The following is a 23,137-nucleotide window of genomic DNA, read 5'->3' as shown; positions in this document are numbered from 1 at the left end:
GGTGTATGACACACTTAAGACTTTGGATGCAGTAAGGTGAAATCTTCTACTCTTCTACGTAGGTAAGTTGGTAATATGACTTCATTGTGATTGCTATTGTAAATACTGCTATTGTTACTTCCAGAGTAGACTACCTTGTTCTTTGCAGTGTTGACTTGCTGACCAACAAATTGTTGTAAGTATTAATCCTAACTTTGGTACACAATCTGTGGTAACTGATTAGCAAAATTCATTTGCTGTTAAGAATATTATTATTGTTTGCTCAACTATAAGCTGGTTTGCTCAAGTCTTTATTAAGATAACACATTTTTTAAAAATGATTTAGAAAAATAATCTTCTTCTCATTCCTCTGATCATAGTGAATTAAAATGACTATTTTGCTTCTGCTGCATCAGATGGTTAAAGCAAACACAACAAAATGTGAATGACAATTTAGTAAGGACGGGCAACAAAATTACATGTAAAATAATTAAGTTGTTCAGAGAAAAAAATCTAAATTTCACCTTCAATTACTTGATCCACAATTCAGTAAAATGATTATTCATTTTTTTACAAGCATGTTTTGTGGCTTCTTTAGTTCAGGCCAGTGTTTCGTCTTTTTTTGTAGCAATTCTTTGAATTGCAGATAATTTCCTCTTATGGGAGCCATCACCTTAAACATGACGACGGTGTGCTCGCAACACTGTGATACTATATCAATGAAAGTCAATAAACTATAACAAAGGATTATCGCCCATCCATTCAATTTATTATTCATATCTGCTGTGATTGACAACTTACCTGAAATCTATCTGACATGCCTTGATGCGGAATGATTGGCAGTACTGCAAATGTCACTACACAACGAACACTATTTCATCCAGGCCTTTTGAAAACTATGAAGTTCTACAGCTATTCCAAAAGGGATGAGGCCTACCCTACACCTAACCAACCACCAACCACGTTGTCGTTTACCTTTCTTGGAGAAAAACTCTCGGCTGTACTTCCCGGCAGCGACCACTTTGCGTGGAACCTTCCCAAGGAGCTCCATGATCAGAGCGATGTGGTCTGCCCACCACCACATACGTCACAGAGGGAACAGGCACGGTTCAGCATTACAGCATGCACACACACACACATCAACACGACAGGCTGTATGGGACTAAAACACACTGCTGCCTCTGGGCACTGCATGGACACACTCACAAACCGAGGACTGATGTAACGCCTCGAAGTGGTGAGGATTTGTTCTCACTGTTTTCAGTCACAATTTCAGTCAGCAAATCCAATTTTGACCAAATTCAAACATTTTCATCAGCATTTCAGCTGTCTTTTAGTGTCCATTTTTGTCCATCTTAGACATCTGTGTGTCTCAGTCCCACCAGCTCTCTGTCCAGCGCTACCTCTTCTGTTGAAGAACTCCCGGGAATATTTTCCGGAGAGTGCAAAGTGCCTCGGAATACAGCCCAGCAGCTCTATGATGTGGGCTATGTGGTCTACGGAGGAGAGAGGGAGGTGGGAGAAAGGGAGGGAGGAGAGGGGGGAGGAAAAAGGAAAAAAAGATGCCAAAAAAAGGGAACGGACGGAGAAGGAAATGCAGACGAAGAAAGACACAGAAAGACAGGGTAAGAACAAGGAAGAGAGGAATTAATTGAAAGAGGAGAGATCAAAGTAAAATGTAAGGAAATTGTAAAGGAAAAACAGAAACAAGGAAGGGAAGCAACAGGTTGAGAAAAGCGGGGAAAGAAAGGACAAAAAGAGACAGTCACAGACAGTAAAGGAGAAAAATCTGTGTTAGTGAGCTGTGCCCCCACAGGAGAGGTGATGAAATGAAATGTTCAGCCTTGGAATAAAAGTGACATGCATTCAGATGCAGAATTGAATAAACTGGAACCCAGAGGTAGATTGTCCATTTGGCCTTAATGGTGGGAGATTAAAGGGGTCTGTCTGTGAATCACGATGTCATGACAAAACCGACACTGGCTTATTGCCTGTGCAAAACATGCAAAATGAGGTTAACTGTGTGTCACATGCCATGAGAAAAATAACACAATGAGCTGGCTGAGATCAGAGAATAGTGGGGATGAAGAGATCAAGGAGTTAAGTGAAGATGAAAGTGCACAGCTTAGATATGTGCTGTATTTTGTAAGACAAAGAGCAAAGAGAATGGCTAAGATTAATGACTGGAGTTTACATGCAAATATAGGGACTGTAATGCTTAATGGAGTAACATGTGACCAGAATATAGATACACATACACTCACAGGATGACTGGCTAATTTGCTTTTTAACTTAATGCGCTAACTGTTAGCGGATTGTTGTTGGAAACTAACAAAATCTGCTGTGCTGCAAAAGTTTAGATACTGAGCACAATGACTCTAAGCTGTGTGAGCGTTCTGTGTATCTATAACATTTGAGTGGTTCACTTTTAGGTATACAGTATGGTGAAAATGAGTGGAGGCATAGCAGCAGAATTAAAGGACAGGATTTACAGTTGACAGTGGATAGGGGGATTTGGGGTAAGGGGTGACTAGTTTAAACTAAGCTCACTTTAGGCCATTTACATCCATTTAAAATACAATTAGGAACAATCCATAACAGTTTTTGTCCATTGTTCAGATGCCTTGTTAAAAACAGTAGCCCCATGTTTGAGAAAAGATGACACACTTGGAAAACAAACAAATGCATGCTTAAAATTGTGTTGTGTCCTCCTGAATAACAGAATAAGAAAATAATTTTTTCCGCACAATGCATGAAAAACAAATTTCACAAATGCAATCGTAGTAGTGATAAACAAAAAAAGAAAAAAGAAAAGAAAATTAAGAAATACTAACTCAAAATACAAATATATTTTGGTTACTATTTATTTTGCTCTAACTTTTGTTTTAGGAAAGAACTTGAGCATATTGCGAGCATCAGACTCCCTGGTGAAATCTGTACCCAGTGTCTGTACTTGAGTTAAACGTTTTCAAACCATGTGTCTGATATGTGAAAAACTAGTTTAATTATCAAAACTTAAGCCAATGCATCTGAAGTTGTGATAAATACATTACTGCATTTGTGATGTTAGCAGCAATATATTATATCTTAACAATGGAGAAAATCTGCAAAGCAAATTAAGATTAAATAGCTCAAAAACACAATTTCTCAAATGAAAATACATTAAATCTATTCAAATGTTCAATTAGTACAGTTAATTAAAGATTTAAGACACTGCTTTTCCATTTCTATTTTATATTGAACATTTTCCCTCACTGCTAGTTATTTTTCAAGTTAATGTCCCAAATATAGATCAGGCCCACAGTCGTGAGACACAATACTCAGCTACGATTCCCCTGAGAAATACTTTCAAATGAGAAGTTTTCATATTTGGCAATTAAATTTTGTGTGAGTATGTTACAAAGATGTAAATACTCACCCTCATCACGGGAGTAGTCTTCTCCAGAGTGGGGTTCAAACAGATAATCTCCAGTAGCCAGCTCAAACGCCTCCAAGAGAAGCAACAGAACACTTTAGTCTATACTGACTGAGTATGGCTTAAAAAGTCAACAGTTTATGCACATAATGTACTATACTGTACATGCATGTATGCATTCTCCTCACCATGCAAGCAGTACTCCAGATATCTGCGGGAGTGCTGTAACCGGCTCCTATCAGGACCTCAATGGAACGGTACTGTCTCGTCTGGATGTCTTCTGTAAAGTGCTTGTGCTGGAGAGGAGACAAGGAGAGGAGAAGTCACTGTAAGTTTGAATATTTCAAATGTTTTTGCCTAAATTCCATTTATTTTTTATCTTTGAAAACATAAGTTTGTGCCATTCTGCTTCCTATTTTGGGCATTATCTGCAAATTGATCTTAAAAAGGGGGCTCCAAACACAAAATATTATACAGAAATTCTTTAATTATTGTTATTTTGTTATTATTATTAAATCTTAATCTCTAATAGCACCAGTGCACTACCTTTATGTTTGGTTAATAACTCCCCACAAAAACCTCAAACAAGATATTCAGCCAGATCATCTGATATAGTTCATGCCTACACAGAAAGGTATTTATGCAAAACCAACCTGTAAAAACTACAGGAACCACATTTGTCCTACTGGATATTGTGGAGTTTGAATGTCAGCGATTATTTTAATAAAAGACTATTTTGCCCCTGTGCTGCTACCTTCCTGTGACCTGTTGGCTGCAGTTAAATCTCATCAGATTTTTGAAACCAAATGTAAAAAGCCTACAGCTTTGTGAATTAAAAAATGCTTCAAATTCCAGATACTGTGTCTTACCACCCAGCAGGCATTTCCAAGATCAGCGATTTTGACTCGAATAGAGTCAGCATTGCGAGGGTCTAACGGGTTGATCAGGAGGTCTGCAGCTCTGGCTCTGACTAAGGGAGAACAGAGTGGATGAGCACAGGGTTAATACGTAGCATAGGTAGAAATAAGATTTATTCTAGACCAGGGACTGTTCAGCTTTTTCAATAAGGAATTCAAATAAGAGAAACTTAATCTTGTACTCTTGTTGATCCATAAAAAAAAGAAAATCCTTATTAAACTTTGGAGATGTGATCCTAGAAATGACCCTAGAGCTAGAAAGTTAATGATAACAAAATGAATACTGTGGGTGGATGAGTAATGTTGGCAGTGAGTCATTAATAATACCCAGAAGAGATATTGGACAAACCAAGCAGCTATAATGTATAAGATGGAAAATGAAAATCAAAACATAGTGATGATTATTCATGTTCTCCTGATTTGTTGCCTCACCTAAGATCTAAATTAACTCTTATCATTATTATTATTATTATTATTATTATTATGCTTTTTTCCTTTTCATCATCTATTCAAGTCAAACTCATTTACATGTAAATTAAAATTTCCTTTTCAATGGAGACATTGGAGAAGAAGGCAGCAAAAATCATTTGTTGATAAAATATGAAAAAAGTTGATTAATACAAATGAAAAGAATTGACAGGCAGTATCAATTTGATATTGTGAGCTGATTGTGTCGATATTTTAAAACATTTTTGCATATATTGTGTATAATTTTGTATTTTTTATCATTGCATATGAAACCCCAAAACGTTTGAAATTAAAAAAACATTTTGGGGTAATTGAAATATATAAGAGGAATGAATTAAATGTATAAGATATCTAAAATGAAAAAAGATATCTAAATGAACCAAAAAATCATAAAATAACTAACTGCTATGAAATGTTATTTTGTAATTTTCAATAATTCTTTTCATAACAGTTCTGTTATGAAAAAAAATGTAAATCTGTAATTGTGAATATAATCCTTTTGTGCATGTAAAGCACTAATGTAATAATAATTATAATAATAAACTTTAAACAGAGCACATTACAGGAAAAAATTAATAAATGCAAATAAATAAAAACAAACATAGGCATCAGAAATACCAGTTAATAAAATAAAGTTAAAAATATAAATATAAAAATATAAAATATTAATAATGTGCATAAGAGTGTGATGATAAAACCCAGCAACATATTAAACATTCACAAAGCAGACAGTTGTCTCACCTTTGGGTGTGTCTCCTGTGCTTGAGGATGACACAGTGCGACTACGGTCAGCCGTGGGGCTGCTGGGTGACGGTCCCGCTCCAATGTCTGCCCCCCCGGCCGATATGGGGTTTCCCGGCTCAGGATCCAGGGGCAAGTCAGGAAAGAGGGGCATTGTGCCCATGTGGCGTTCACTAGAGCCGTTGGTCAGCCCCGGTTCGCCCAGCTCGCCGTTATACATCTCGTAACCAGAGCTGAGAGAGTTGTCCCTGTCTGTGTAGCTGAGCTCGGACTCCACCAGGGGGCAGAGGAGAGGCTCGGGGGTGGGTGAGGGGGGCGGAGGGGTGCCAGGGTTCGGTTTCAGTCCCTCAGACCCCAACAGAACGTGGCCGTTGGTTTTGGCTGAGTTGGTTTTGTTGTTATGGGGTTTGATGGGGGAGGTGTTGTCCGTGAGGAGATCAGTAGTCGTGTCGTCATCCTCGTCTTCCTCATCCTCCTCCTCCTCCTCTTCCTCCTCCTCGTCTTCCTCATCCTCCCCCTCCTGCTCCTTTGATTCCTCTTCTTCCAAAACTGACTCCTCCTCTGTCTTGCTCTCACTCTTTGGCTCCTCACTCTCATTCTCCTCCCTTTCAGTCTCTTTCTCCTCCTCTTCTTCCTCCTCCTGCTCCTCTACCTTCTCCTCCACCTCCTCTTCCTCATTTTCATCCTCTGTCCCTTTCAATCCCTCCTCTGCCTCCTCCCCCTTCTCTTCCACTACCTCTGCTTGTGTTGGATCTCCACAACCTTCCTCTGAGGTGGGGGGAATGGGGGCATCTTTTTCAGCGACAGGCGTGGGCTCCTCGTCTTCTTCCACCCCCTCATCGGGGTCGTCATCGCTGATGTGGGGTACCTCGCTCTGCTCCTGGGGAGGTGCTGCGCCTAACATGGAGAGAGGAAAGGAAAAACAGTCAAGAGAGGAAGTGAGTGGGAAGGAGATATAAGCGCAATCAAAGACAGTGTAGGCAGAGAGGAAAACAGCATGAAAAGAGAGTAAAGACGTGAGAGAAGGAGTCAAAAGAGAGTATATGAGAATGAAAGAGACAGAAGGTGGAGAGACAGAGGGTGGAGGAGGGAGACGGAGAGACGCTGTGTTGTTTTTGTGTTTTTTTTTTTTTTTGTGAATCAGGCCAGGCTCCCATACACAGTGGGTCTAGTGTGGGCTGAGTGGTTGGAGCCAATCCACCTCCTATTCATTCACAGACAGACTGCACAAACCTGCATACACGTACTCACACACTCACTAACGCTGCAGATCTGTCAAAACTGCTGCTTTGATTTAGAAAAAAAAATAAAAATCATCTTTCTGATTGTTGACAACCTGAATACGGTAAAAAAAAAAAAAAAAAGGAAAAAGCTAACCTAAATATGTTGCTCAGTTTTCCTTCACAGTGGAATTCACTTCAATTAAAAGCTGCAACCAACCTGCTGTGAGGACACGTCATCAGGCTGAGCCACTGTTTTCTTTATCATAAATTAAACTGTACATAAGAACACATAAGGAAGTATTGTACCCCACACTAAATTAATAAATAAACGTCCCAGTGAATGCACAAGTGCAATATGCTCAGATTCCTACAAAGAGACTAGAGTCAAAGATAGGATTCAACCAATAAAAGGCTTTCTGAGGCTGACGCCAACATCTTTCAACTGAAGTTTCCAATAGTCAAGATTTTAAAGCTTCACACACTCAGTCTGATAATAAAGGCTGAATTGCCAACTTGTCTCAATTAAAACCAGACAAAATGGCACAAGTTCAGACAATATTTCAGTCCAGTTCTGCTGAACAAATCCGAGACGAGGTGGTGATTCAGAGGTCTGAGACAAAGCCGTGAGGAGGCAATGTAATGCAGCAAGTTCACTGCAAATGGCAGTGAACAACTGTCTGAACTGGGATTTAGACTAAAGAACAAACAGATCATGTACACACACACACACTTGTCTAAAACCTGATAAAAACAACATCAGTGTCTTCTGTCCTACTATGGAAGACCCACTGGTTGGGCCAACATTTAAATGCATGTTGCACAGCCAAATCTTGGACGAATCCACAGTTATAAAAAAACATTCTAGTAACTAAAAAACAAAAAAAAAACCCACTCCATCTGGGGAAAACTCTCATGATCACAAGACTCACAGGTATGATTAGTCAACCTAATGGGCCTCTCCCTCTCTCCTCCCTCCTCCTCCTCGTCTTCACAGTCCTCCTCATCGTCATCATCCTCGTCGCTCTCTCCCAGAGCCATGCTGGGACCCAGCGGCGGCGGTGGCAGTTGCTGCAGCGGTGAAGGCAGGTTGTGTTCAAGTGCCCCTTTCTCTCCCCCTTCTTTGGCTCTCTCTTCCCTCTTCTCGGCCTCTCTCTCCAGGGCTTCAATCTCCAGCATCCGCCTCTCCAGCAGCTCTGCCTGCCGCTTCTGTTTCTTCTTCAGCTTCTTCTTCTTGTTCTTGGAGATCTTCCCCACCTGAGAGAAGGAAGGGACAGAACATGAACAGGAGGTATTCAAGGAACAAAAAGTTTTGATACTTGTTTGAATGGTGGGTTATGATTTATAAGTAATGTCCACTAACACTTTCAGTGTATATTAATTTAATATTTGTACATTTTAAATAGAGCAAATAATCACTACCCAAAGGATTAATTCTTTCTTTATGGCTTAAGGAAATTGTCTCTGATTCTGAAAGGTACTGAAAACCTATTTCTCAATGCTCCACATATTTTTCTGCCAAAGTTAGAACAGTTTGGATTATTTTACACACGAGGTTTCTGCATTTGTTTTTGCTCTTCTCGCTGGTTTGAAGTAGGTGGGACAAGGTCAGAAAAAGGTGATTCAGGATTTAGAAACATCTGAATCACCACCTCCAGAGAGTGACACAGCTGTTTGCTTATGTTTCCAGACGACTGTTAAACAGTTTCAAACCACACCTACACAGCTCTGATGGCACAGACCAGCTGACAGTGATAAACTCTTAATAAACAATAATAAAGGAAGTCTTATTTTTTTATTATAAATATTTAATGTCACAAAATCTCACTGGGTTATATGAAAAATGAATTGCCACAAAGCTGAAAACAGGAATCTTTCTTAATTTATGAAAGCTTGGCATTTTGGAGACAGGGTTTTCACAAGGACAACAACAATATATTATGTAATACAATACAAATACATTTTCATTAAATCTGTCCGATAAGGACATGAAAAGAGAAGCTAACTTGTCATTTCATTGCATGTCCTCAGGTATTATACAGAGGTAGGAGGTTTCAAAGGACTACTGACAAAAGCCAAAAAGACTTATTGCTTTTTTATACTGTGATACACTCTGTATCTTCCTTGCATCTCTGACAATTTGTGAAGATCAAACCTAATAGTGTGAAATGCTCTAAAGGCATCTGTTTTTTTGTGTATGTGTGTGTTTTTCTTTTTTTGCGTGTGTGTTTATGTTTGTGTGTGTGTGCATTTCTCTCATTTCATACTCACATCTGTTGTACTCACCGGTTTGAGCTGAGGGGCTGTGCTAACTGACAGACAGAAAGAGAAACAGCAACAATCAGAGGCTTCAGAGTTTCACCAACATCAATCCGTCACAACCGAGTTCACACTACGTTCAGTGTCCTACTCTTCTGTAGAATCAATCATTAGCTCGTGTATTCGCTTTCCCTTTAAAGGCTTGATACATACAGAATCTGTAGGTGAAGTGAGAAAATTGCTATCAAATGAAGAAAAGATCTTTCACACTCCCACTGCCTCATTTGCTTGTCCCAGATCCATAATATTAATAGTTTTGTCTTCTCATGCCTGAGAATGTTGTTCTTATATAGTACACAGAACACTTTCACCTGAATCAATAAACCATGGAAGAGTAACAGTGATATTTGTACTTAAAACGTAAGTCCTGTCCTTTTAAAAACATATTTGCAAACCAAAAATTTCATATTTAACATAAATAGTCTCTTAGACGAACGAGATGATCACACAAAAAAAAAAAAAAATCAGCAGCTCAGCAAGTAAAATAATATATCAAGCAAAAGGTACAAGCATATATTCAAAGACATTTTGCTATTAACCACATCTGCACTTAATGACAAAACATTTTATTTATTTTGTCTTTTCAGTCACAGACAGAATGTGTCACCAGTGAGCCCTTCTGTTTTGACAGTTGATGGTTTTGTGCCTGACTTTAATTGTGTAGAAATGTAAGCAGTATAATTGGTTACCCTACGGCTCAAAAGGACTTCATTGGCTGATGCAAGCAATTGACAGCTCATGGAAGGGAGTCACATAGGGGACAGGGTTCACGTCGAGTTCGTCAAAGCTGTTTGTTAAGAACTTGATTTTTTTTAAGCGGAGGAACTTGGTGACAGGAGATGAAAAAGTGAGAAATGTCTGTGAGTAGTATAAAAGACAAACGGCCCAGGGTGCACATAGAGGCTTCTCTGTGAATCATTTTTCTTTACTGAGCATTTCAATATTAAACATGATCATTTAGAGGAAAATAAGTAGTTACTACATTATTGATGATTCATGATTTAATCTATTTACTATAAATGCTGATTTCAAATCAGGATTCTGAGATGTAAACTTGCTGTATGTGCTGTAAACATCCCCTTTCACCTAAACTCTAAATTTAGATGAAAAAGCTAAGCAATTTTCATAAAGAACACAGTAAACTTGCCTTTTTATGGAGCTATGCTGTTACCAAGTTTAGATGTTACTCTAAAAAGTTTAGTTTCTTTCACCTTTAATTAACAGAGTAAATTACATGGTATTTTGGAAGCAAAGTTTGGGGGAAACTAATAAATAATCCAAAAAAAAAGGAAACAAGAGGTCATTCAGGATGCTCAACCTCAAAAATAAAACCAGGGATCAGGAAGTTCTGCATGTGTTTTTACTTTACCTCCACCTGTTGTTTCCAGTCTTTATGCTAAGGCAAGCTTCATATTAATCGCACAGGCAAGAGAATGGTAATAATGGTTTCATCTAACTCTCAGCAAGAAAACAAATAAGCCTATTTCCCCAAATGTCAAACTATTTCTTTGGAGCATATTAAACATGAATTCTACCTGCTGATCCAGACGGAGGTGGGGCTCCGGCTTTCTGCCATTCGGTTGCCTCCATGGCCATGCGCCTTACAAATGCATCATCTACACACATCAGGATGTTCTCTGGCTTTATGTCCGTGTGGATGATTTTACACTTTGTGTGAAGGTAGTCCAGACCCTGCAGGACCTACGAACACATTCAGAGAAACAGACACACATTTTATTTCCGAAAATCAGGCTCGCATTTCTTGTTTAATCACGTGTACCTTCAAAAAGTGCAGGCACAGCCTCTTTCTCTGTTCAGTTCTTATTCCCTGTCTCTCTCCCTTTCAATCCCTCTTTCTTTCTTAGAGCCAAACTAGCCGTTCTTTTAATGCTTGTCATTCTCTGAGGGCAGAGAGGAGAGGCTGTTGATGTTTTTGTTTCGCTGTTTCTCTCATTTGTTTCTGTCCAGAGGCTTTGAGATTGAAGTGAAAAACACTCTCATTTAATTTCTACTCATCTTCAGCTCGGCTTTTGAGAAGCAAGAGGCTGGCAGTGGCTGAAATGGCTCAACAACTTCACATGCTCCTCAGGTGGCTGAGGGGAAAATGCCTGCAAGTCCCACATCTTAGGATGGCAGCGGTACACTGACGTGTGAAGTACACAATACCATGCACTGTATTAGAGGGCCTAAATACTGGTGTGCTCGTCGCTGTCTTGAACCTGTCCCCTGCTCTTTACACATTACATTTCTTTCTCTCCCTCTTTTCACCCAGTCTTTCAAAGACACACGAATGCGTAGTTTTTATATCTTTCTCTAAATAAATCCTGTCCAAAAAGATCAGCTCAACCTATTTGACATAGCTGTTGTGATGTCAAATGATCTGCTATGTTACTGCCCATGTGTAAATTCTTATTATATTAGGATAGAGGCAGTCAACAAACACACCTATGTTTTCCTGTAAAGCATTTGTAAGGATTTTTTTGAAAAGTGCTATATAGTAAAAGTTTGTTGGCCTTCTACGTATATACCAAAGTGACCCAGCCTACACATGCTTGAAATGACAAAAATAAAATACAGTCAGTGAAGATGATGTTGCCAGTATATGTCATTATTCTGGTCAGTGTAAAACATACTGAGAGTCCTTTATTATTAATACTTTATTAATATAAGTTTTGTTATCTTAGAACAAAGACAATCTGTAGATGTCACTGTGGACAACCCATGGACATAGTAGATATTACTGTTATATTATCCCCTTATATCTTTCAGAATTAATACAATGAAAAGCCAGTCATGTTTGATTTGATTTTTTCATGCATTTGCATACATATATCATCATATACTGCACATTTGAAAATGTTGTTTTTAATATTTGAATGAAAGATCGATTTGTCATTACTATTGGGACTTATTCCTCCACAGCTCCATTCAGGACAAATGTGTAATTAATATTCCATCACTGTGGGTGATTTTACAAATACTGGACTGCAGCTGTCAGATGCATAAATTATCCAGACCTTTTCGAAATACAGTCACCGGTGTGTGTGTGTGTGTCCTTACCTGTCTGATGATGCTCTTGACACATGGCAGCGGCAGACCTTGGTAGTTGGATTTAATAATCCACTTCAGCAGGTGGTGACCCAGCACCTCAAACACCATACACACATCTAGGATGGAGAGTCAAGGACTCACATTATCATATTTGTGTCACTCAAACACACACACACCCACACAAACACACACACTTGATCAGGATACGTATGCCATTGACGCCAGAGATCTTGAAGTCATCTATCAGCTGGACTACCATGTCCTTATTGGGGTCACTGGGGTCGCTCTCTCTCACCTGAAAGACAAGAGGACAATGAGATGAAGCAAACATGGACAGGGAACTAGGAGACGAGAGAATGAAAGAGAGCTGAGAAACAGGTGAGGACAGGGGAGATGGATGTTGGAGATTAAGATCCTGGAAAATTGATTCTTAGATGACTGTCCTCTGCACCCACCATGCAAGATAAATGACCAGAGTATCTTTAGTGTCTCATGTTAACAGAGAGACAAACAGCGAGACATGCAAGGTGTACAAAGGGGAAGTGAGAAGGGAGGAAAGAAGGCAAGGAAACATGGGAGGACAGAAGGAAGGAAGGGATATGGAAGGATGAAGGATGTAAAAATGGAAGTGAGAGGTAAGGAAGGAAGGGAGGAAGAAAGAAAGGAGAGACAGACAAAAAGAAAAAGGAACAAACAAAAAATGAAGAAGACAAAATGAGAAGAATAAGACTCCCAAACACCAAAATGTCAAACTAATCAGATTCTCACACATCGCAGCAGTTTGATCTCATCCAGGGCCGTCTCTGTGTAATGCTGGGCGCTTTTCACCACCTTCATCGCCACAAAGTTCTTCACCCTGTAATCACACACACAAAGATGCATTATTCAGATTTCGTGGTGACTCACAAAACCAATAGACTGTTAAAGCCAGTAATGGTAATTAATGTGTCCGTGTGAGAGATATGAAAATAGCACCTGAACTAATACAGGGAAACAACTGGGCATTCACACTGCCTACACTGGCACTGGTGGCATTTTATCACAAAGAAATAATGTCAACATTATGTAACGGTACAACAGTGACACACTGCTTTGGGTTTATCATAGTCCACATTTAGACTTTTTGTAATTGACGGGATGCACATTAGATATTTGGTGTATTACTGAAGCTCATAACCAAGATTTTCATCGTTAAAGTCAATTATCTCTCATTGTGAAATAAATATCTTTGTGTTTTGGACTTCTGGCTTTTTTGTAGCATTTTTGTAATTTGCAAGTGCCAAACAAAAGGCAAAAAAATAAACGTGTGAAATAAATGAAAGGAGAAAAAAGGAGAGTGAGAAAAAGAATAATCATTCCTCTGACATGAATACATGCATGATTCATTCATGAATGAAACATGCGTGTTTGGAGGAATGCGAGACGACAACATGAGCCTTGATATTGACATAGTGACTATAACCCAGGGCCAGAATTTGTCAAACACTGGGACTAACTGCACAGTGTGCGCAAAGTAATCCAACTCCAACTGACTAGTTTATGAACACCATTAGTGTAATTAACACCAGTGACATGAGAAAATGAGTTTGTGTGTGTGTTTGTGTGTGTGTGTCACTGAAAGGTGACACTGGGTTGATGATCCTGTCATCCATCCTCCTTGGTTGCCACGTTAACCCAAAAACAACATTATAGTGCAAATGGATGGCTTTGGTGCCAGTGCACGCTGGTGTTGGTTGCAACCGTCGCCGTGGTGACGTGCCAGATGCTGTCAACAGGTGCATGTGTGGTTTGTGTGTGCAGAATATGTGTGTGAGAACAAGGTGAAGTGAAGGACTATGAGAACAAGCCTTTGTGAGCCCTCGAGTGCTTTTTCTGGGTCATGACGTGTGGTGAATGTCCATATGTACAAAGGCAGCATGACGCAAAATTTAAAACCCTCTACTGTACTATAATGTATGTGTGTGTATGTGTGTGTGACTCACTGTATGTCCCAGCATAGCCATACGGTGGAGAAGTGGCCCCACCCCAGCTTCCTGATCACATGGTACCTCCCATTGAACAAATCCCCGATCTTCACCGGATGGTACCCTCCTGAGAGAGATAAAGAAAGAGAGGCAGAAGATGAAGGTTACAGGCGAGTGCGAGAGATAACCAGGCAATGACATGAAATCCATTAGTGAGTAAGAAGCGGCGGGAGAGCACCGGAGAGGGAGGGAGGTCAAACAGACAGATATTGTGACAGGAGAGAAGTGTTTTACAACTGAGAAAAGAAGAAACAGGAGGAAAGTACAGCACAAACATTTCCAGTGACAGGACAGGTATCTGCAGCATCAAGTGAACCAGCGAGAAAGAGACAAAAGAAACAATTTGAGAGTTGAAAGCTCAGTTTTAGACCTGGAAAATGAGGTCTAAAAATATTTGACTAAAAACTGTTGTTAACATTGGTGCTAACAAAATTAGCTGAACACAAGAAAATACGCTCAGGCACTGGTTTATTAGATACGGCCTGGTAAAACTAATGCAGTCTAATATAAGCCTAAATTCATGAAGGTTACAATATTCAGTCATGGTTGAAATTGTTTGTGAGAGGTGCTGATTCAGCTTCACAATCACTGTGCAGGATGTAGTTTGTGGTGTTGTTCAGCTGTATTGCTTTGTACTGACAGATGTTTCTATTATTTACTCTAACCTCACTGATATAAATATGTTTGACATAATTTCAGAAACAGCTCTCGATATGATGCAACACAGTTCAGCAGCACGGTAAACTGCAGCCAGAAATGTGTTGAGTCAAACCATAATCTAAAAAAAAAAAAGGATTCACAGTGTGGCAAAGACTGCATTAGTTTTAGCTCTGTGTATATAATAAAATGGCAAATGAATGTAAATTACATCTATTTTAATAATCAATTAATCAAGTCAGTATTTCTTCGAGTGAAAATGCCAAATATTTGTTGACTCCAGCTTCTACTATGTGAGGATTCGCTGCTTTTCTGTTCTTTATGATCAACTGAAACTGAATATCTTTGGGTTTTGAACTGTTTTTTGGACAAATCAAGATTTGAAGGTGAACAATTATAATGGGAATTCTATTTACTAAGCATATATTTATTTACTAAGCAAGACAATTAATCAAGAAAATAGTCAGATGAGTTGAACCTGGAGTTGAATATGATTATATGATTACCTAAATGTGAAATCACAATCCTCTTTGTTCTTGCTACAATGACACTACCATCTGGCAGAGAGAGAAGTCTAGCTTGCCAGGGTTACATTGTTGTAGGTGTATTTTATTGAACACAAACTTGGTAAATTGCGTAGTTTCAAATAAAATAGCACAGACACTCAAGAAGGGAGGGCAGGCCAAGATTCACACACAGAAAACTACAAAGACGACTACTACTGCAATTATATGCACTTCTGTGAACTCACAAAGTGTGCTGTAGGGGTTTTAAGGTTCATGAAATGGTCAGAAATAAATAAAAGAATAAAAGAAATGAATGGCTTTATGAAGATAATCTTAAAAACACTTCAGTTTTTAACAGAAAGCTCATGAAAAGAAGAAAAATATATATAACATATATAATAGTGATTTGATCTTTTCTCTTTTAGTCTTCCTTCTTATTCATGTGAGATCTGTGACAGCGCTTCTCATAACATAACATCATAAAAATCAAGAGTTTTCCTAGTATAGACTGATTGAAATCATCTAAAACATGCTGCGCTGTTTTTTTTCTTACTGATATTATATCGTACAGAAAGATAAGGGTGGTGTAATGTTCTGCAGTGTTTACAGAATGGGCGTAGCATTTTGAGACAGAGCTGTGTTGTAATGAAAATAAACCTTTTAGCAGGCAGTGCAGTCTTTGGCATACTGAGCCTCTGCAGGAAACTAGACTGCTGCTCCTTTCTGGCAACAACCAAACAACCTTGTAATGCTGGTGTCACAACTACCGAGCATCTCATACTGACGGCTAGAACGACACTGCTGCAGATCCCATCAGGATGGAGAGAGAAAGAGGAGAAAATCCAGACAGAGACAGAGAGAGGAGACAGTGTGAGACAGGGCAGCCATTGTTGAGCTCCGGACGGCAGACGTAAAGAGTGGAAGTAATGGGCTGGGACAGACTGACTTCAGTGTGCGTGGTCCAGCTATTTGTGTGTCGTTCTGACCTTTGCAGTAGTCTGCGGGGTCCTCCTGCTCCTCATCGTCGGAGCCCAGGATCTCCTCCTCCGGCTCCGGAGGCCCTGCCGGCTCAGGGGGAGGCGGAGGGGGTGGTGGGGGAGGAGGGGCAGTCACTGGGGCTTTCTGCTGGGTCTCAGGCCTGTAAACACAATAGTGGGATGAAAATCAGGTAACCTCTCGGGCAACTTTTCACTGGAAATCCCAGCTCAAACTATTTACTTTCACTGTGACTCACAGCGAGTGCAACTGTAGACTGAGAATTAAAAGCAGATGACTAATATCTAAATAATAACTTGAGATATTTCCATATATATACAAATGTCAGTTTTTCAAGTGTGTGCTGCTGACTGGCATCTAGAACGGTGATTCATCCAGGACTGAGTTCATGAAAGCCTTTACATTTGCAGTTCTGAACACATTGTCTCAGACAGGTCTATTCTGCAGAGAAAAAAAAAAAACAGCTCGGCAAGTGATGTACTGTATATCTGTGTTTGGAACAAATAAAAGATGGCATTACCATCAACAGCCAATGCTGCTGAACAAATAAAGAATAATGCGCATTCTGCAGAAACTCATATGTAAGAAACTGAAAGTTCAAAAAGAGGGACAAACTCAGAGATCCTCTGCACAGCAACGTAACATGAAATGAATGTGAAAAGAATCAAAATAAAGAAGAGGTTTGCCGCATGCCAATAGAACCGAGCTAACTGATATTTATTCAAACATCTTCTGCAAGAGGAAGACCGAGCCCACTCACAGAACATGCTTAAATAAATGTCTATTGGTTATTTTTGACACAATAAAATCAACAATTCATGTCTGGACAGCGCAGTGCTAAAGATTTAGCCAAAAAACAAACATTAACAAAGAGGATCTCTCTGCTTCCACAACCACTTACGCAGAGTCAAACCCAAACGTAAGAGATTCCTAAATTCCCTACAGTTTTTCTAAAAGTAAACAAGACACAAGGGAACTGAAGATCTAATTCTATGACAGATTTCAAAAAGCTTCAGTGTGTTGCCATTTAATATAAAAACTGTGAGTCACTGTGAGAAATTTGAGATAATGAATTTAAAATGAGTCTAAAACGTGACTGCAGTTGGTTCATGGGCTGGTATTGTTTGGAGCTCAGAGACAGTTCAGTTGAACCAATCCCCACCCACCCGTCACCTCAGACATGAATCAGCACAGGAATGGATACCATCCAAAATCAGACAGAAAAAAAAAAGAACTTCTTTCAATCCTGGAAAAATGTAAAAGTAAAAACAATAGTGATCTTGACTAAGATATTCAAGCAGGTATTCTTAAAATATATGACATGATTAACAACAGTGAAATAATAATAAACAGAATATCCAGAATAACAGATAGGTGCACAGATTAGGCTTGATCAGCTTTATGGGGTCCATCCAAAAGATTAGCCCTTTCACTTAACAGCCTTGTTCCACTTCCTTGCCCTTGTCTAAAATGGAACTGAGCCCATGAGAGGGAAAACATTAAATAGGCTGCAGAGCACAGGCTGCCTCTTTCTTCAGGCCTGGCTACATTCTGAGCATTTAGCTGGCACTCTTACCCAGGGTGACTTACAATGATTGATCAGGCAGGGCATTCAGCGTTTTGCTTTAGGACGCTGCCACTGCACACATGGCTATTTTTGGAGATTTTGGGAACATGTCCGTAACATTTCTGTTTTGAGCAGATCCCACCAAACCATCGTAGTACCACTGTGCTACTTGGCACTTTAGATATTTTGTTTTAATATTCCCAGATACTCAACACACTGTTAGAAGATACATGCCAATAAACGACAAACTAATGCATAACATAAGGGGGAAAAGACCTCATTTGGTGTTCTGATGATGGTGGTGGAGAATTGGTGTTCAACTGGGTTGACATCTGGTGACTTTGGAGGTCATAGCATATGATTCACATCATTTTCATACACATCAAACCATTCAGTGACTCCTCCTGCCACATGGATGGGAGCCCTGTCATCTTAGAAATGTTTGATTTACACGACCCTTCCCTCTAAGAAGACAGGTGGACCCAAACAATGCCAGCAAAATGCCCCCCACCGAGCCACCAGAACCCCTCACTGTAGGGGTCAAGCATTCAGGCCTGTACCGTTCTCTAGGTGTAAGCCACACATGCAATCGCTCCCCATGCTGACGGATGACTCATACGACCATATCACTGTTTTTCCACATCTCTGTAGACCAGTACCTGTGGTTTTGGCACCACTGAACTCTCAAATGTGCTTTCATCTTTGTAATGAGGGGTTTATGCACTGCAACCCTGCTATAACATCCCTCTCTATGTAATTGTCGACGGACTGCTCATGCAGACACAGTCTGATCACGTCCTGTATTGACATTCTCAGCCACCTGAGGAAGAGCTGCTCTTCTGTTTTTCATCACATATCGCACTAATCCCGAGCATCAAGGTCATCAAATTTACGACCCTGTTTACTGACGTCTTTCCCACAGATCTAATTGCAGGTGTCACTTTAGTCACTGTTCCTATTGAAACACCAGCCAGTTAAGCAGTGTTTGTGACTGAAGCTCTCCTGCCATCTGTGCCCCAACAATGAACCCTCTTTAAAAGTCACTTAGATCTTTTCCTCTTGCTATCTCAATACAAAATCTGTATCAACTGGACCTGCTCAGCATTTTTACACGTGCCACAGAGCATGACTGGACGTTAATTGTTTAATTGCACCATGCAGCATGTGTTCCTGTGTGGAAGCAAACTGCATTAGTTATGGTTCTCTACTCATTTATTCAGGTTGTCTCTAGCACTCACATTCGTTTCTAAGGAAAAAAGCTTGACATTTCCTATCAATCAAACATTTCAGTACAATGACTCAATCCAGTTTTCACCTTGAGGGAACTGGCTGTTTCAACGCTGTCTCTGAAAAACTGAATTAGACAGCTTCACATGAGAGCTGAGCATAAGAGAGCTTGACAAACACTTCTTATGCAGAGTCACCTCACAGTACAGGCAACATGATCAAATGCTAAATTAAGAGAGGAAAAAAATATATAAACACATAAACACACAAAGCCAGCGCTTGTGAACTGTTATTCAGTTGCGGTCACAGGCGCAGACACATGATAGAGGCTCTTGGTGCGTTCCCATGGCAACTGCAGAGCGAGGGGGAAAAAAAAAAAATCCAGGACACAAAGCGTTAATGCGGTGGCAAGGCCAACACACACATACAGACACACAATGGCAATGGTTCTTCCAAAGCAGCAGCTAAGGACAGAAGATAACTTGGCATTGAGATTTCACTGCTATTTTACTACTTGCACACACACGTACACACTAACACACAGGCAGGGGCGTGTGGGGCTGTGTCCTTGCAGTAGGATGCAGCTTCTTTACCAAAGCAGTCACGTAGGGTGTCATACATCACATCTATAAGCTCAGTGCTTTTATACGGCTCATCTTGCCATTGGCTGTACAAACACTTAGCCCCCCCATAACTTTCTGGACCCAAGCCAAGCCGAGCAGCAAAAACATTAAGATAGCAAAGACGCCACAGTCTGAAAGACAGGCAGAGGAGAGACGGTGGCAGAAATAAGAAGAATCGAGCGGGCGAAGAGACACAAAACAGAAAGCAAGAGGCAGAGATGAAAAGGCACAAGGCACAGGAAGACACAGAATCCGAGCGGTGGGAACGAAAAAAGAGAGAAAGGAAGTCAGAGAAACGAAAGAAGACAAGAGAGGCAGAAAAATTATGCAGGGCAAAAACAGAGAGACAGACGGATACAGAGAGACAGGTAAGAGACATACAAAATAAGAAAGTGTTCACTGGACAGAAAGAAAGAAAGAGAGACAAACAGTATGCAAAGAAAGAGACAAAGCAGAAAGAGGAAAATAGAGAGGTGGAAAGGCAGAAAGAAAGTAGTAGGTTGACAAGCAGAGAGACCAGTCAGAACAAAACAGAGACAGCAGACAGAAAACAAAAAACATACATGAAAAAAAAGAGGCTGCCCAGAAGAGAGACAGGTAGAAAAAAACAACAGAATAAATATAATCAGGGAGGAAAGCATACGAGACAAAGAGCGCTAAAGCACGATTTGCCTCATCTTAAATCTGACACACAAAACCTTTGTACACAAAACTGCACGTGGGAAGACGCTTTTCTCTGCATAAACTGATCCACTCTGAAAAATACTGTAAACCTTTCCACCTTACCCTGAAAAACAGGTGCAGGTGGAGACAGAATTAGTGCTGAGCAAGTGGAAAACGCCAGCGTTAACAAACAAGCTCATCCCTGAACACTACAACATCACAGCGGACTAAGATGCAATTAGAAATCCTGCTTTTTTCGGTGGTGGTGATTTGTTTTGTCCTTATTTTGTTTGTATAAATAACTTACATCTTTTTTTTTTTATCAGATGCACAGCACCACATGGATCCAGAGAGAAACTCACTCATATGGATTATGTTATTTATATTTATTCATTTGTTCATTCTTTCACTCAGACGCTGTACATTGTCAACCTGCCCCTTAGGGCCTGTTAGTGGCTACAAAAAGGGAGATTTGTATGTTTTTTTCAGATTTCTAATCTGTATAAATCTATTAAACCACCACAACCAGTATTTTAAACCAGTGAATCTTAAATGTGCCACTGAGGATCAACAGTACAGTATCCAGTATTTCACTCAAACCAATCAGCAATGATTAATTGCCCCCTCTGGTAAAAGGTGTACTAATCAATTTCCTCCGCTAATTGGCCCTAATTTACACACTAGGAGCAGCGATTTCCTCCTCAAGCAGAAGGTGCCCTTCTACTACCTCTCTCTATGTACAGTTATTTATCCATCACCCTTTTTGTTCATTGTCTGCTTGAAAACACAGATTTTTGTGCCTGTAACAAATAAAATGATGAAAATCCACAATTGTATGCAACACTTTGTTAATTAAGATAAAAACTCATTTTTCTTAACACGGATGATACACAAAAAATTGAGTTGGCTATTCATATACATAAAAACTTTCCTCCAAAATTTAAATTTGCGATTTAATTATAGAAAGATGCTTTTTGAGTGTGTATAAGCACACATAATTTAGCAAATGATGCAAATGGTATTTTTTAAATACATTTTCACACAAATTTTTGCACGACTTTTAAAATCTACTTAACACTAATGTGTTTGAATAGTTTAAATAGCTTTTATTATTGAAAAACAAAGACCAAAATCAATGGGTAGAAGCTACACAGCATTAGGCAAAATCTTTCCATTTCTGAGCCTGGTGCCTTTTCTTTTTGTGCATGTGTGTGAACCGTAGTATCATAAAGGTTTACAAGCACAGCTCCAACAGATGATCACTGTCATTTCTCTCATTGCAGACATACCACTCACTTGTTAAGTCAGTGGTAGGGCAAAATGAACCGAGCACTAACTCTGGGTGGATATAATGGAGGAGCTGTGCTGATTATCATGATGGCATAAACATGGTCTTAATTCAGGTTGACAAATGTGTGTGTGTGTGTGTGCGTATGTTTGTGTGATCACCTTGCCTCAGGGCAGTGTGGGAGAAGCAAATATGCACCATCAGGAATGTCCTGTGCGTGAAGTATTTTATGTTCGCATAAAACTAGCTGAGTGTGTGTCTGTGTCTCTGACGTTATATAGACTGTATGACATAATGCATGTTTAAATGGACATTTTAATGGAAGTTAATTTTTTTTTTATGCACACTCTATATTGGTAAAACACTACTGTAAAACTGGTGACACTGTAATAGAACGTGTGCCTACAGAGCACAGGCTGAGACAGGAGTCCAACAATGTTTTACCGTGGAGGTAAATAACTGCAGAATATGCCTTCCATCAGCATCTTGTTTTCGAAAGGTTATGTGTATAGACATGCCCAGACTGCTTCTTACAACCTAAACCGAGTGGAAGTGATCAGAACACACACGTGTCCTGTTTTCAGCCTCAGCCTTTCTGCTCTCACGCCCAACAATGGCATCTGTAGCCCCAGTGTTAAATTTTTAACAGTCTGACATGTTTTCCTGTGTCCAGCGTGGTGTATCTGAAAATTAGCATACAAAATCTACTAAAGAAGAAATTTGTCTTCTTCTCACATACAATTGCTCATTAGTTCAAACTGTGCAATGCTAAAACTTCTTGACAGGTTTGTCTTGCTGGTGATCAGCTGGGGGCGAAGTCCAAACTCCCTTGTTCACCCCTGAAAACCAGTTCTGTCACAAAGCGCCTCATAACTGCAGTGGAAATGCTTTAATAAGTTGTGCTGAGAGATGTGGAGAACATTGAGCCTGAAAACATGTAAAATTATTTCATTTGACAAAAACCACAGGGAAGGAGATGGAAACTGAGATGCCACTGAAGACCAGACTCCCGACCAATCACAAACGTTACTTTTCCTACCAGTAAATTCCTCATCATACCACGCTGTGGAATCGTGTCTGAACAGCTTTGTTGCTGTGAACTGCTGACTTGACAGGGCAGCACTGAAAATATCAACAGTGTACAGGTAAAACAACTTCTAGATTTACAATCAAAACAAGCATTCATTTTGATATAAACACAACACTATGTCCACTGAAGCAATTGCAATGGAAGGACAGCAGGAAGTCAGGTGACATTGTTACAGATCAACAAAATCTGTGCAGGGAGGAGGTTCAGGTGGATGGACGGCAAGCATGACCCTTCTATGACCATAACCGTGTGTTTATCTTTGTAATCACGATGAAGTTGTTTCTCTAACCTTAACGACCACTACTCATTTTAACACAAACCATCTTCTTTCCCTACACCTAACCAAGCTGTTTTTGTGCCTAAACCTGACCAACCTTAACTATTAC

General features: G+C 39.8%; 1 protein-coding gene across 5 annotated transcripts in view; it reads right to left on the bottom strand.

The window, feature by feature from the left end:
- The window catches only part of srpk2 (SRSF protein kinase 2), a 62,037-nt gene that overhangs the window by 3,197 nt on the left and 35,703 nt on the right, over positions 1-23,137 (bottom strand). For 3 of the 5 annotated variants that reach the window (XM_041038676.1, XM_041038674.1, XM_041038678.1), the window contains 13 exons: positions 16,284-16,435; positions 14,093-14,201; positions 12,879-12,966; positions 12,318-12,405; positions 12,120-12,226; positions 10,595-10,760; positions 9,012-9,052; positions 7,673-7,997; positions 5,521-6,417; positions 4,264-4,364; positions 3,583-3,690; positions 3,398-3,467; positions 955-1,047 (listed from right to left, as the gene is read on the bottom strand). In XM_041038676.1, the coding sequence (XP_040894610.1) occupies positions 955-1,047; positions 3,398-3,467; positions 3,583-3,690; positions 4,264-4,364; positions 5,521-6,417; positions 7,673-7,997; positions 9,012-9,052; positions 10,595-10,760; positions 12,120-12,226; positions 12,318-12,405; positions 12,879-12,966; positions 14,093-14,201; positions 16,284-16,435 (2,345 nt within the window). The remainder of the gene's footprint in view (positions 1-954; positions 1,048-3,397; positions 3,468-3,582; positions 3,691-4,263; positions 4,365-5,520; positions 6,418-7,672; positions 7,998-9,011; positions 9,053-10,594; positions 10,761-12,119; positions 12,227-12,317; positions 12,406-12,878; positions 12,967-14,092; positions 14,202-16,283; positions 16,436-23,137) is intronic. The other 2 variants (XM_041038677.1, XM_041038675.1) reach the window with 1 other exon arrangement.

Source organism: Toxotes jaculatrix, chromosome 5 (genome assembly GCF_017976425.1).
Source record: "Toxotes jaculatrix isolate fToxJac2 chromosome 5, fToxJac2.pri, whole genome shotgun sequence".
NCBI lineage: Eukaryota > Metazoa > Chordata > Actinopteri > Toxotidae > Toxotes > Toxotes jaculatrix.
The sequence above is the reverse complement of the archived record's forward strand: the minus strand, read 5'-3'. Positions and strand labels throughout refer to the sequence as shown.